The sequence below is a fragment of the Excalfactoria chinensis genome, chromosome 25, assembly GCF_039878825.1.
Source record: "Excalfactoria chinensis isolate bCotChi1 chromosome 25, bCotChi1.hap2, whole genome shotgun sequence".
Lineage (NCBI taxonomy): Eukaryota > Metazoa > Chordata > Aves > Galliformes > Phasianidae > Excalfactoria > Excalfactoria chinensis.
In genome coordinates this window covers 1,670,817-1,686,560 of record NC_092849.1, presented here as the reverse complement: position 1 = coordinate 1,686,560, position 15,744 = coordinate 1,670,817, and the positions used below count along the sequence as shown (strand labels likewise).

Below are 15,744 nucleotides of genomic sequence, written 5' to 3'. Positions count from 1 at the left end.
CCATAGCATTGCCCTATAAGCTCTGAGCATCCCAATCCCCATAGCTGTGGGGTATCCAGCCCTCCTAACCCCACAGCATTGCCCTATAAGCTCTGAGCATCCCAAACCCCATAGCTGTGGGGTATCCAGCACTCCCATCCCCACAGCATTGCCCTATAAGCTCTGAGCATCCCAAACCCCACAGCATTGCCCTATAAGCTCTGAGCATCCCAGACCCCATAGCTGTGGGGTTATCCAGCACTCCCGACCCCACAGCATCCCCAGCACAGGGGATGTGAGCTGAGGTGATGCCCGGGATCGGAGCAAAGTCGTTTTAGTGCCGCCGTTCTGCTCAGCTCCATCTCGCAGCACTGTGTCCTGCAAGGCGCCGTCCATACGAGCTGCTTTGCTGCACTGAGCCCAGCTCCGAGATCCCGAGCACAGCACCGAGGTTTTGGGGTCCTGGCAGCTCAAAGCACGCTGCATTCCATGTACAGCACTGCAGGCTGACGGCACCAAGCAAGGTCTGATCCCATGACAACAACAAGGCGCGGGTTTGCTGTGGTCAGCTGCAATCCATTGTGCTTTATTGGGTCGCCAAGGTGCAGGGGTGAAGGTTTGCAACGTGTGTTCAAACAGTCGGCGCGGAAGGAAAGGCTCCTTATCTCAGCAGAGATTGGCTGCCAGGTTGCAAACAGGAGGGAGCCTGCAGTGCTGCATGCAGGGCTGCTTTGGGGTTGCAGCTTGCAGCATGGGATGGAGCGGCTTTGGGGCTGCAGGAGGAGCAGCTGTGGGTCCTATAGGGTCAGGTGGATGGCTGCCCTACAGCCTGCAGTGCAACTGATTGCTGTCTCTTCTTGCTGCAGGTGGAGAGAGACTTTGAGAGGGAATATGGGAAGCTGCAGCAGTGAGTATTGGCTGTAATGGGGGCATTGCTGTGCTCTGCCCTTTGGCTGCTTCTATCTCTGCCCCATAAGCACTGCCTGGACTTTGGGGTGGCTGAGGGTTTCTATGGGGCCAATGTGCTCCATTGGGGTCACAGCATCCCCCCACATCTCAGAGGGTGGCGGTGCAGCTCCGTGAGCGTCGCCCCTATGGGAAGGAAGCACTCGCGGGTCCCATTTGCAGCCATGGAATATGGGGTCATAGGAGGGAAGGGGCTGAAAGCAGCAGGGATTTGTGGCTCAGCAGCAGCACGGAGCACACAAACAGCCCGTTGCTTTGCAAAGGACTTTGCCTCCATCTCCACGTTTCAGGTTGGAGGAGCAGACCAAGAAGCTGCAGAAGGACATGAAGAAAAGCACCGACGCGGATTTGGGTACGTGAGCACAGACACAATGGGGGGGTTTGGAGGGGCCATATAGGGAACCTATGGCAGGGATGCACAGCTCATAGGATCCCACATAGAATCTATAGCAGGGCTGTACTGCTCTTAGGGTCCCATATGGAACCTATGGCAGGGCTGCACAGCTCTCTAGGTCCTATATGGAATCTATGGCAGGGCTGCACAGCTCTTAGGGTCCCATAGGGAGTCTATGGCAGGGCTGCACAGCTCTTAGGGTCCTATATGGAATCTATGGCAGGGCTGCACAGCTCTTAGGGTCCTATATGGAGCCTATGGCAGGGATGCACTGCAGGCACAGCTCTTAGGGTCCTATATGGAACCTATGGCAGGGATGCACAGCTCTTAGGGTCCCATAGGGAACCTATGGCAGGGCTGTACAGCTCTCAAGGTCCCATAGGGAGTCTATGGCAGGGCTGCACAGCTCTTAGGGTCCTACATAGAACATATGGCAAGCATGCACAGCTCTTAGGGCCCCACATAGAATCCATGGCAGGGCTGCACAGCTCTCAAGATCCCATATGGAACCTATGGCAGGGATGCACAGCTCTTAGGGTCCCATAGGGAATCTATGGCAGGGCTGCACAGCTCTTAGGGTCCTATATGGAACCTATGGCAGGGCTGTACAGCTCTTAGGGTCCCATAGGGAACCTATGGCAGGGATGCACAGCTCTTAGGGTCCCATAGGGAGTCTATGGCAGGGCTGCACAGCTCTTAGGGCCCTATATGGAACCTATGGCAGGGATGCACAGCTCTTAGGATCCCACATAGAATCTATAGCAGGGCTGCACAGCTCTTAGGGCCCCATAGGGAATCTATGGCTGGGCTGTACAGCTCTTAGGGTCCTATATGGAACCTATGGCAGGGCTGCACAGCAGGCAGAGCTCTCAGCCCCGCTCTGTTTGTTTATGGAGCTGTGAGCACAGCTCAGCCAGGGCAGCACGCTGCAGGCCGTGCATTGCTGCAGGGCTGTGGGCAGTGCTGGCTGGCCGTGCCCTCGGTTGGTGGAAGGGAAGAGCAGCAAAGAGCAGGAGCACATCTGCAGGAGCAAAGAGCAGGAGCACAGAGCAGGAGCACATCTATCTGCAGGAGCACATCTATCTGCAGGAGCACAGAGCAGGAGCACATCTACCTGTAGGAGCACATCTATGTAGGAGCACATCTATCTGTAGGAGCACATCTATCTGCAGGAGCACAGAGCAGGAGCACATCTACCTGTAGGAGCACATCTATGTAGGAGCACATCTATGTAGGAGCACATCTATCTGTAGGAGCACATCTATCTGCAGGAGCACAGAGCAGGAGCACATCTACCTGTAGGAGCACATCATCTGCAGGAGCACATCTATCTGTAGGAGCACATCTGCAGGAGCACATCTATCTGCAGGAGCACAGAGCAGGAGCACATCTATCTGCAGGAGCACATCTATCTGTAGGAGCACATCTATCTGCAGGAGCACATCTGCAGGAGCACATCTACCTGCAGGAGCACAGAGCAGGAGCACATCTATCTGCAGGAGCACATCTATCTGCAGGAGCACATCTACCTGCAGGAGCACATCTGCAGGAGCACAGAGCAGGAGCACAGAGCAGGAGCACAGAGCAGGAGCACATCGTCTGCAGGAGCACATCTACCTGCAGGAGCACATCTATCTGCAGGAGCACAGAGCAGGAGCACATCATCTGCAGGAGCACATCTGTAGGAGCACAGAGCAGGAGCACATCTGCAGCAGCACATCTATCTGCAGCAGCACATCTACCTGCACGCTGCTCCGCAGGGCAGCTCGTGCCATGCAGATGCAAAAGCAGAAGCAGGAGGAGCCCCATCCGCGCTGCAGAGCCGTTGCAGGGACGCAGGGCGCTGCTGGGGATCCTGGCTCGGATCCTGGTTGCTCAGGATTCCCCTCCCATTGCGGTGGGCGTTGTTTGCACGGAGCATTTCAAGCCCCAGAGGAGCAGTGGGAGGACTTTCTTTTTCCGTTCCTTTCTATGGCAAAGACACAAACGAGGCCCGGCCAAACGCAGCCCGGTTTCTCATTTCAAGGCACGAAGCGGCTGCAGGGAAGGGAGGCAAACCCAGCTGAGCCCACACAGCCGTGGGGAGCCCCATTGCCTCCCAGCAGCAGCAGCTCTGCCCCTTTGGGCACCGCTCCTTCAGCTGTGCACCTGCGTATAGGGGGAAGGTTGGGACCCCCGGACCCCCCCCCCCCCATGCTGGGATGGGAGCTGTGTGATCACAGCACGATTCTGAGCCCCCATATTATCCCATGGTACCTTGAAAGCTGAGCGTGTCACCCCGAACACAGCCCCATATCCTAACACAGCCCCATATCCCAACACAGCCCATACCCTAACACAGCCCCATACCCTCACACAGCCCCATACCCTAACACAGCCCCATACCCTAACACAGCCCCATACCCTAACACAGCCCCATACCATAACACAGCCCCATATCCCAACACAGCCCCATACCCTAACACAGCCCCATACCCTAACACAGCCCTATACCCTAACACAGCCCCATACCCTAACACAGCCCCATACACTAACACAGCCCCATATCCCAACACAGCCCCATACCCTAACACAGCCCCATACCATAACACAGCCCCATATCCCAACACAGCCCCATACCCTAACACAGCCCCCAGCTGTGTGTGTTGGGAGAGCCCTGGGGATGGGGACACAATGGCTGTACCCCCCCCAAGCTGTACAATGGCTGTACCCCCATCCCAATGGCTGTACCCCCCCATCCCATGCTGTACAATGGCTGCACCCCCCCATCCCACCCCCCACCCCCACCGTACCCATAGAACCATCAAGGCTGCAAAAGACCATCAAGACCCCCAAGTCTGCCCCCCTCCCACCCCCAATGTACCCATAGAACCATCAAGGTTACAAACTCTGCCCCCCTCCCAGCCCCCCCTGCCCACCCATCCCTCACTGTCCCTGTTTCCTTTACATGCCCCCCCCGTCCCGCTGTGCTCAGCCATGTCCAAGTCAGCAGTGAAGATCTCCTCGGACCTGCTGAACAACCCGCTGTGTGAGCAGGACGCTGCCTTCCTGGACATGGTCACGGCCTTCGACACCGCCATGAGGAGGATGGACTCGTTCAACCAGGAGAAGGTGAGCACAGCATGGGGGGGTACAGCCATGGGGATGGGTACAGCCATTGTACAACATGGGGGGGTACAGCCATTGTACAGTATGGGGGGGTACAGCCATTGTACAGTATGGGATGGGTACAGCCATTGTACAGCATGGGGGGGTACAGCCATTGTACAGCATGGGGGGGTACAGCCATGGGGATGGGTACAGCCATTGTACAGCTTGTAATGGGAGTACAGCCATTGGGGTGGGTACAGCCATTGTACAGCATAGGGGGGTACAGCCATTGGGATGGGGGTACAGCCATTGTACAGCATGGGATGGGGGTACAGCCATTGGGGTGGGTACAGCCATTGTACAGCTTGTAATGGGGGGTACAGCCATTGTACAGTATGGGATGGGGGGGTACTGCCATTGTACAGCATGGGATGGGTGCAGCCATTGTACAGCATGGGATGGGGGTACAGCCATGGTACAACATGGGGGGGTACAGCCATTGGGATGGGGGTACAGCCATTGTACAGCATGGGGGGGTGCAGCCATTGTACAGCATGGGGGGGTACAGCCATTGTATAGCATGGGATGGGTACAGCCATTGTACAGTATGGGGGGGTACGGCCATTGGGATGGGGGTACAGCCATTGTACAGCTTGGGATGGGGGTACAGCCATTGTACAGCATGGGGGGGTACAGCCATTGTACAGCATGGGGGGGTACAGCCATGGGGATGGGGGTACAGCCATTGTACAGCATGGGATGGGGGGGTATAGCCATTGTACAGCTTGGGGTGGGTACAGCCCTTGTACAGCATGGGATGGGTACAGCGATTGTACAGCATGGGGGGGTGCAGCCATTGTACAGCTTGGGATGGGGGTGCAGCCATTGTACAGCATGGGATGGGGGTACAGCCATTGTACAGCATGGGATGGGTACAGCCATTGTACAGTATGGGGGGGTACAGCCATTGTACAGCATGGGATGGGGGTACAGCCATTGTACAGTATGGGGGGGTACAGCCATGGGGATGGGTACAGCCATTGTACAGCATGGGGGGGTACAGCCATGGGGATGGGTACAGCCATTGTACAGTATGGGGGGGGTACAGCCATTGGGATGGGGGTACAGCCATTGTACTGCATGGGATGGGGGTACAGTCATTGGGATGGGGGGGTACAGCCATTGTACAGCTTGTAATGGGGGGTACAGCCATTGTACAGTATGGGATGGGTGCAGCCATTGTACAGCATGGGATGGGTACAGCCATTGTACAGCATGGGATGGGTACAGCCATTGTACAGCATGGGATGGGGGTACAGCCATGGTACAACATGGGGGGGTACAGCCATTGGGATGGGGGTACAGCCATTGTACAGTATGGGATGGGTACAGCCATTGTACAGTATGGGGGGGTACAGCCATTGGGATGGGGGTACAGCCATTGTACAGCTTGGGATGGGGGGGTACAGCCATTGTACAGCACGGGGGGGTACAGCCATTGTACAGCTTGGGATGGGGGGGTGCAGTCATTGTACAGCTTGGGATGGGGGTGCAGCCATTGTGTCCCCATCCCCATTGCTCTCCCTACACCACTAAGCTCCATCCCAATCCACGCCTGCAGATGCTCCAGTGACACTGAACCCTATGGGACGGGGGGGGCATGCAAAGGAAACAGAGGGACAGTGAGGGACGGGGCCTGGTGGGCAGGGGGGGGTGGGAGGGGGGCAGACTTGATGGCTCTATGGGTACAGTGGGGGTGGGATTTGGGGTCGGATGTGGGGTTCCTGGCAGCCTGTTTGTACCCCTGTGCTTCTATGGGTGCAGTGGGGTGGGTTGGGTTTGAAGCTGGGATGCAGACGTGCCATGGAGGAGCATTGGGAGGAGCCCGATGCACAGCCCCATTACTGGGGGTGGATGAGCTCTATGGAGGACCCCGACCCACAGCCCCAACTATTGGGGGGTTGGTGATGCCTTAAGGTCAGACATGAAGGGGCTCTGGGTTGGCTCATCACAAGCACTTGGGGCTGGTTGGTGGTGCTGGGGAGGGGAGCTCAACCCAGGCCATAACCAGCCCTTCTGCCCCCACCAGGTGAATCAGATCCAGAGGACGGTCATGGAGCCCTTGAAGAAGTAAGTTCTGGCACCAGCATGTGAGCCCAGGGAGGTTTGTCATCACTGTGTTGGGGTATGGGGCTGTGTGAGGGTATGGGGCTGTGTTAGGGTATGGGGCTGTGTGAGGGTATGGGGCTGTGTGAGGGTATGGGGCTGTGTGAGGGTATGGGGCTGTGTGAGGGTATGGGGCTGTGTTAGGGTATGGGGCTGTGTGAGGGTATGGGGCTGTGTGAGGGTATGGGGCTGTGTTGGGGTATGGGGCTGTGTGAGGGTATGGGGCTGTGTGAGGGTATGGGCTGTGTTAGGGTATGGGGCTGTGTGAGGGTATGGGGCTGTGTTGGGATATGGGGCTGTGTTAGGGTATGGGCTGTGTTAGGGTATGGGGCTGTGTGAGGGTATGGGGCTGTGTGAGGGTATGGGGCCGTGTGAGGGTATGGGGCTGTGTGAGGGTATGGGGCTGTGTTGGGATATGGGGCTGTGTTGGGATATGGGGCTGTGTTAGGGTATGGGGCTGTGTGAGGGTATGGGGCTGTGTTAGGGTATGGGGCTGTGTTGGGATATGGGGCTGTGTGAGGGTATGGGCTGTGTGAGGGTATGGGGCTGTGTTGGGATATGGGGCTGTGTGAGGGTATGCTGCTATGGGGCTGTGCTATGGGATTATGCTGCTATAGGGCTGTGCTATGGGGTTATGGTGCTATGGGGTTATGCTGCTATAGGGCTGTGCTATGGGATTATGCTGCTATGGGGCTGTGCTATGGGATTATGATGCTATGGGATTATGCTGCTATGGGGTTCTGCTGCCATAGGGCTGTGCTATGGGATTAAGCTGCTATAGGGCTGTGCTATGGGATTATGCCATAGGGCTATGCTATGGGATTATGCTGCTATGGGACTGTGCTATGGGATTATGCCATAGGGCTATACTATGGGATTATGCTGCTATAGGGCTGTGCTATGGGATTATGATGATATGGGATTATGCTGCTATGGAGTTCTGCTGCCATAGGGCTGTGCTATGGGATTAAGATGCTATGGGATTATGCTGCCATAGGGCTGTGCTATGGGATTATGCCATAGGGCTATACTATGGGGTTCTGCTGCCATAGGGCTGTGCTATGGGATTAAGATGCTATAGGGCTGTGCTATGGGATTATGATGATATGGGATTATGCTGCTATGGGATTCTGCTGCCATAGGGCTGTGCTATGGGATTACGCTGCTATGGGGCTGTGTTATGGGATTATGCTGCTATGGGATTCTGCTGCTATAGGGCTATACTATGGGATTATGCCATAGGGCTGTGCTATGGGATTATGATGATATGGGATTATGCTGCTATGGGGTTCTGCTGCCATAGGGCTGTGCTATGGGATTAAGCTGCTATAGGGCTGTGCTATGGGATTATGCCATAGGGCTATACTATGGGATTCTGCTGCCATAGGGCTGCGCTATGGGATTAAGTTGCTATGGGGTTATGGTGCTATGGGGCTGTGCTATGGGATTAAGCTGCTATGGGGCTGTGCAGTGCGATGGGAGCTGTGAGCTCTGTGTTGTGCTCTGTGCACGTTGCAGCCTTGCAGCCTGTGTCGTGCTCCCTGCACGTTGCATCCTGTCGTTCCCCCCCTGCAGGTTCAGCAGCGTGTTCCCCAGCCTGAACATGGCGGTGAAGCGGCGGGAGCAGACGCTGCAGGATTATCGGCGGCTGCAGAACAAGGTGGAGAAGTACGAGGAGAAGGAGCGGAGCGGGCCCGTGCTGGCCAAGCTGCACCAGGTGGGCAACAGCACCACGGTGCAGCCCTGCAACCACAGTGCAGACCCTCTCCCCGTCCCCACTTCAGACCCCCTCCCCACTTCAGACTCCCTCCCCACTGGAGTCCATCTCCCCGTCCTCCCCACTTCAGCCCCACTCCTCCATACCTCAGACCCTCTCCCCCTCCCCACTGCAGACCCTCTCCCCATTGCAGTCCTTCTCCCCCTCCCCACTTCAGCCCCACTCCACTCCATTTTAGACCCTCTCCCCCTCCTCACTTCAGCCCCTCTCCCCACTATAGTTCTTCTCCCCCCTCCCCACTTCAGACCCCCTCCCCACTGTAGTCCTTCTCCCCCTCTTCCCTACTCCAGCCCCCCCCTCCCCACCTCAGACCCTCTCCCCCTCCCCACTTCAGACCCTCTCCTCTTCCCCACCTCAGACCCTCTTCCCACTATAGTCCTTCTCCCCCTCCCCACTGCAGACCCTCTCCCCATTGCAGTCCTTCTCCCCCCTCCCCACTTCAGCCCCACTCCTTCCCATCTCAGACCCTCTCCCCATCTCAGACCCTCTCCCCACTGCCGTCCTTCTTCCCCTCCCCACTTCAGGCCCTCTCCTCTTCCCCACTTCAGACCCCTCTCCCCCTCCCCATTGCAGTCCTTCTCCCCCCCTCCCCACTTCAGCCCCACTCCACCTCATTTCAGCTCCTCTCCCCACTTCAGCCCCACTCCTCCCTACCTCAGACCCTCTCCCCCTCCCCACTTCAGACCCTCTCCCCATTGCAGTCCTTCTCCCCCCTCCCTTCACAGCATCCCCCCCTCCCCACTGAAGACCCTCTCTCCCTCCCCACTGCTGTCCTTCTCCCCCTCCCCACTGCAGACCCTCTCCTCTTCCCCACTGCAGACCCTCTCCCCATTGCAATCCTTCTCCCCCCTCCCCACTTCAGCCCCACTCCACTCCATTTTAGACCCTCTCCCCTCCTCACTTCAGCCCCTCTCCCCACTATAGTTCTTCTTCCCCTCCCTACTGCAGACCCTCTCCTCTTCCCCACTTCAGACCCCTCTCCCCCTTCCCACTGCAGTCCTTCTCCCCCCCTCCCACTTCAGCCCCACTCCTTCCCATTTCAGACCCTCTCCCCATCTCAGACCTCCTCCTCACTGCAGCCCCTCTCCCCACTGCCATCCTTCTCCCCCTCCCCACCCCAGACCCTCTCCCCATCTCAGCTCCTCTCCCCACTTCAGCCCCACTCCTTCATACCTCAGACCCTCTCCCCGTCCCCACTTCAGACCATCTCCTCTTCCCCACCTCAGACCCTCTCCCCACTATAGTCCTTCTCCCCCTCCCCACTGCAGACCCTCTCCTCTTCCCCACTTCAGACCCCTCTCCCCCTCCCCATTGCAGTCCTTCTCCCCCTCCTCCCTACTCCAGCCCCTCTCCTCCCCACCTCAGCTCCTCTCCCCACTTCAGCCTCACTCCTCCCTACCTCAGACCCTCTCCCCCTCCCCACTTCAGACCCTCTCCCCATTGCAATCCTTCTCCCCCCTCCCCACTTCAGCCCCACTCCACTCCATTTTAGACCCTCTCCCCCTCCTCACTTCAGACCCTCTCCCCACTATAGTCCTCCCATTCCCCATTTCAGCCCCTCTCCCCACTGCAGTCCCTCTCCCCCTCCCCACCTCAGACCCTCTCCCCATTTCAGACCCCCTCCCCACTTCAGCCCCACTCCTCCATACCTCAGACCCTCTCCCCCCTCCCCACTGCAGACCCTCTCCCCATTGCAGTCCTTCTCCCCCCTCCCCACTTCAGCCCCACTCCTTCCCATTTCAGACCCTCTCCCCCTCCTCACTTCAGCCCCTCTCCCCACTATAGTTCTTCTCCCCCTCCCCACTGCAGACCCTCTCCACCACTGCAGACCCTCTCCCCATCTCAGACCCTCTCCCCACTTCAGCCCCTCTCCATTAACAAATATGGGATTATGGGGCACAAATATGGGGTTATAGGGCACAGATATGGGGTTGTAGGGTACAAAATGAGGTTGTGGGGGACAGATGTGGGGTTATGGGGCACAGAGATGGGGTTGTGGGGCACAGATATGGGGTTGTGGGGTACAAAATGGGGTTGTGGGGGACAGATGTGGGGTTATGGGGCACAAATATGGGTTTATGGGGCACAGATGTGGGGTTATGGGGCACAGATATGGGGTTATGAGGCACAGATATGGGGTTATGGGGCACAGATGTGGGGTTATGGGGCACAGATGTGGGGTTGTAGGGTACAAAATGGGGTTGTGGGGCACAAATATGGGGTTATAGGGCACAGATATGGGGTTGTGGGGTACAAAATGGGGTTATGGGGGACAGATGTGGGGTTATAGGGCACAGATATGGGGTTATGGGGCACAGATGTGGGGCCATGGGACACAAATATGGGTTTATGGGCACAGATATGGGGTTCTGGGGCACAGATATGGGGTTATAGGGCACAGACATGGGGTTATGGGGCAGTTACCGTCCCCATCCCACATCACTCACAGCCTGCAGCCCTTCCCAAAGCCGTGGGGCAGCCGTGGGTCCCATAGCGGTGCTGCCCCCCACCCCACACGTCCCCATCCCCCACAGGCCCGCGAGGAGCTGCGCCCCGTGAAGGACGATTTTGAGGCCAAAAACCAGCAGCTGCTGGACGAGATGCCCAAGTTCTACATGAGCCGCATCGACTTCTTCAAACCCAGCTTCGAGGCGCTGATCCGGGCACAGGTGGGAGCCACAATGTGGGACCCCCATATCCCATAACATCCCATAGCCCATAACATCCCATAGCCCATAATATCCCATAGCCCATAATATCCCATAGCCCATAATATCCCATAGCCCATAACATCCCATAGCCCATAACATCCCATACCCTGCATCCCATATCCCGTAGCCCATAATATCCCATAGCCTGCATCCCATAGCCTGCATCCCATAATATCCCATACCCTGCATCTCATAGCCCATATCCCATATCCCACATCCCATAGCCCATAATATCCCATAGCCCATAATATCCCATAGCCCATAATATCCCATAGCCCATAATATCCCATAGCCTGCATCCCATAGCCCATAGCCTACATCCCATATCCCATAGCCCATAATATCCCATATCCTATAGCCCATAATATCCCATACCCTACATCCCATAGCCCATAATATCCCATACCCTGCATCCCATAGCCCATATCTTGCATCCCATAGCCCATATCCCATAATATCCCATAGCCCATAATATCCCATAGCCCATAATATCCCATAGCCCATAATATCCCGTAGCCCATAACATCCCATAGCCCATAACATCCCATAGCCCATAACATCCCATATCCCATAACATCCCATAGCCCATAACATCCCATATCCCATAACATCCCATAGCCCATAACATCCCATAGCACATAATATCCCATAGCCCATAACATCCCATAGCACATAATATCCCATAGCACATAATATACCATAGCCCATAATATACCATAGCCTGCATCCCATAGCACATAATATCCCATACCCTGCATCCCATAGCCCATATCTTGCATCCCATATCCCATAGCCCATAATATCCCATATCCCACATCCCATAGCCCATAATATACCACAGCCTGCATCCCATAGCCCATAATATCCCATAGCCCATAATATCCCATAGCCTGCATCCCATAGCCTGCATCCCATAATATACCATACCCTGCATCCCATAATATCCCATAGCCTGCATCCCACATCCCATAGCCCATAACATCCCATAGCCCATAATATCCATAGCCTGCATCCCATAGCCCATTAATATCCCATAGCCCATAACATCCCATAGCCCATAACATCCCATAGGCCCATAACATCCCATAGCCCATAATATCCCATAGCCCATAACATCCCATAGCCCATAACATCCCAAGCCCATAACATCCCATAGCCCATAACATCCCATAGCCCATAACATCCCATAGCCCATAATATCCCATAGCCCATAATATCCCATATCCGCATCCCATATCCCATAATATCACATAGCCTGCATCCCATATTCCATAGCCAGCATCCCATAGCCCATAACATACCATATCCTACATCACATATCCCATAACATCCCATATCCCACATCCCATAGCCCATAATATCCCATACCCTGTATCCCATAGCCCATATCTTGCATCCCATATCCCATAGCCCATAATATAATCACAGCCTGCATCCCATAGCTCATAATATCCCATACCCTGCAGCCCATAGCCCACATCCCATATCCCATAATATCCCATAGCCTGCATCCCATATTCCATAGCCTGCATCCCATAGCCCATAATATCCCATAGCCTGCTCCCATAGCCCATAGCCTACATCCCCATATCCCATAGCCCATAATATCCCATATCCCACATCCCATATCCCATAATATCCCATACCCTATATCCCACATCCCATACCCCCTGTGTCAATTAGCAGCATTAATTGGCACATCAAGATACCTCCCCCTTCTGCCCACTGGGTGGCGCTGTGGAGAACAGCGCTGTGTGTCCCCATAGGGCACAATGGGGTCAGCATCCCCATAGAGAACACCGGGGTCAGCATCCCCCATAGGGCGCAGTGCTGTTTTGGGGTCAGCATCCCTTCGGATGGGATCCCCTATGGGGATGCTGACCCCATAGGGCTCCCTACGGGTGATGCTGACCCCATAGGGCTCCCTATGGGTGATGCTGACCCCATAGGGCTCCCTATGGGTGCTGCTGACCCCATTGTGCCCTATGTGTGCTGCTGACCCCATTGTGCCCTATGGGTGCTGCTGACCCCATAGTGCCCTATGTGTGGTGCTGACCCCATAGTGCCCTATGTGTGCTGCTGTCCCCATAGAGCTCTATGGCTGCTGCTGACCCCATAGTGCCCTATGTGTGCTGCTGACCCCATAGTGCCCTATGTGTGCTGCTGACCCCATAGTGCCCTATGTGTGCTGCTGACCCCATAGTGCCCTATGTGTGCTGCTGTCCCCATAGTGCCCTATGTGTGCTGCTGTCCCCATAGTGCCCTATGTGTGCTGCTGACCCCATAGTGCCCTATGTGTGCTGCTGACCCCATAGTGCCCTATGTGTGCTGCTGACCCCATAGTGCCCTATGTGTGCTGCTGACCCCATTGTGCCCTATGTGTGGTGCTGACCCCATAGCGCCCTATGTATGATGCTGACCCCATAGTGCTCTATGTGTGGTGCTGACCCCATTGTGCCCTATGTGTGCTGCTGACCCCATAGGGCTCCCTATGGGTGCTGCTGACCCTATAGAGCTCTATGGCTGGTGCCGACCCCCATAGTGCCCTATGTGTGCTGCTGACCCCATAGTGCCCTATGTGTGCTGCTGACCCCATAGTGCCCTATATGTGCTGCTGACCCCATAGTGCCCTATGTGTGCTGCTGACCCCATAGTGCCCTATGTGTGCTGCTGACCCCATAGTGCCCTATGTGTGCTGCTGACCCCATTGTGCCCTATGTGTGGTGCTGACCCCATAGCGCCCTATGTATGATGCTGACCCCATAGTGCTCTATGTGTGGTGCTGACCCCATTGTGCCCTATGTGTGCTGCTGACCCCATAGGGCTCCCTATGGGTGTCTGCTGACCCTATAGAGCTCTATGCTGGTGCCGACCCCATAGTGCCCTATGTGTGCTGCTGACCCCATAGTGCCCTATGTGTGCTGCTGACCCCATAGTGCCCTATATGTGCTGCTGACCCCATAGTGCCCTATGTGTGCTGCTGACCCCATAGTGCCCTATGTGTGCTGCTGACCCCATAGTGCCCTATGTGTGCTGCTGACCCCATAGTGCCCTATATGTGCTGCTGACCCCATAGTGCCCTATATGTGCTGCTGACCCCATAGTGCCCTATGTGTGCTGCTGACCCCATAGTGCCCTATGTGTGCTGCTGACCCCATAGTGCCCTATGTGTGCTGCTGACCCCATAGAGCTCTATGTATGATGCTGACCCCATAGTGCCCTATATGTGGTGCTGTACCCCATAGAGCTCTATGGCTGGTGCCGACCCCATAGTGCCCTATGTGTGCTGCTGACCCCATAGTGCCCTATATGTGCTGCTGACCCCATAGTGCCCTATATGTGCTGCTGTCCCCATAGTGCCCTATATGTGCTTGCTGACCCCATAGTGCCCTATGTGTGCTGCTGTCCCCATAGTGCCCTATATGTGCTGCTGACCCCATAGTGCCCTATGTGTGCTGCTGACCCTATAGTGCCCTATATATGCTGCTGACCCCATAGTGCCCTATGTGTGCTGCTGACCCCATAGTGCCCTATGTGTGGTGCTGTCCCCATAGTGCTCTATGTGTGGTGCTGGACCCCATAGTGCCCTATGTGTGCTGCTGACCCCATAGAGCTCTATGTATGATGCTGTCCCCATAGAGCTCTATGGCTGCTGCTGACCCCATAGTGCCCTATGTGTGCTGCTGACCCCATAGTGCCCTATATGTGCTGCTGTCCCCATAGTGCCCTATGTGTGCTGCTGTCCCCATAGTGCCCTATATGTGCTGCTGACCCCATAGTGCCCTATGTGTGCTGCTGTCCCCATAGTGCCCTATATGTGCTGCTGACCCCATAGTGCCCTATTGTGCCCTATGTGTGCTGCTGTCCCATATGCTCTCAGCGCTCACTGCCGCCCCCTCCAGGTGTGTTTCTACTCCGAGCTCCGCTCCATCTTCTCGCAGCTGACGGCTCAGATCGACCGGCCCGAACTGAGCGATGAGCAGCGGGAGAAGGAGAACGAGGGGACGATCAGCGAGATGAGGGCGCTCAGCATCGTGGGGGACGACTGAGGGACATAGGGACTGTGTGAGGGTGTAGGGACAAAGGGACACCATAGGGACTGCAGGACACCATAGGGACAGTGTGACCCCATAGGGACAGAGGGAACCCATAGGGACAGCAGGACACCATAGGGACACTGTGACCCCATAGGGACAGTGTGAGCGTATAGGGACAGAGGGACACCATAGGGGGACAGAGGGAACCCATAGGGACAGCGGGACACCATAGGGACATGTGAGCTTATAGGGACAGAGGGACCCCATAGGGACAGCAGGACACCATAGGGACAGAGGGACCCCATAGGGACAGTGTGAGTGTACAGGGGACAGTGTGAGTGTATAGGGACAGAGGGAACCCATAGGGACAGCGGGACACCATAGGGACACTGTGACCCCATAGGGACAGAGGGAACCCATAGGGACAGCAGGACACCATAGGGACACTGTGACCCCATAGGGACAGTGTGAGCGTATAGGGACAGAGGGACACCATAGAGACAGAGGGAACCCATAGGGACATAGGGACCCCATACACAATGTGACCCCATAGGGACAGTGTGAGCATATAGGGACAGTGTGAGCGTATAGGGACAGTGTGAGCTTATAGGGACAGAGGGACCA

At 56.0% G+C, this 15,744-nt stretch overlaps 1 protein-coding gene across 2 annotated transcripts in view; it reads left to right on the top strand.

The window, feature by feature from the left end:
- The window catches only part of BIN3 (bridging integrator 3), a 33,784-nt gene extending 18,041 nt beyond the window's left edge, over nucleotides 1–15,743 (top strand). For both annotated transcript variants that reach the window (XM_072357089.1, XM_072357090.1), the window contains exons 3-9: nucleotides 846–886; nucleotides 1,236–1,297; nucleotides 4,314–4,450; nucleotides 6,519–6,559; nucleotides 8,171–8,312; nucleotides 10,907–11,041; nucleotides 14,986–15,743. In XM_072357089.1, the coding sequence (XP_072213190.1) occupies nucleotides 846–886; nucleotides 1,236–1,297; nucleotides 4,314–4,450; nucleotides 6,519–6,559; nucleotides 8,171–8,312; nucleotides 10,907–11,041; nucleotides 14,986–15,132 (705 nt within the window). In that variant the 3' untranslated portion in view covers nucleotides 15,133–15,743. The remainder of the gene's footprint in view (nucleotides 1–845; nucleotides 887–1,235; nucleotides 1,298–4,313; nucleotides 4,451–6,518; nucleotides 6,560–8,170; nucleotides 8,313–10,906; nucleotides 11,042–14,985) is intronic.
- Nucleotide 15,744: the final 1 nt, after the last annotated feature.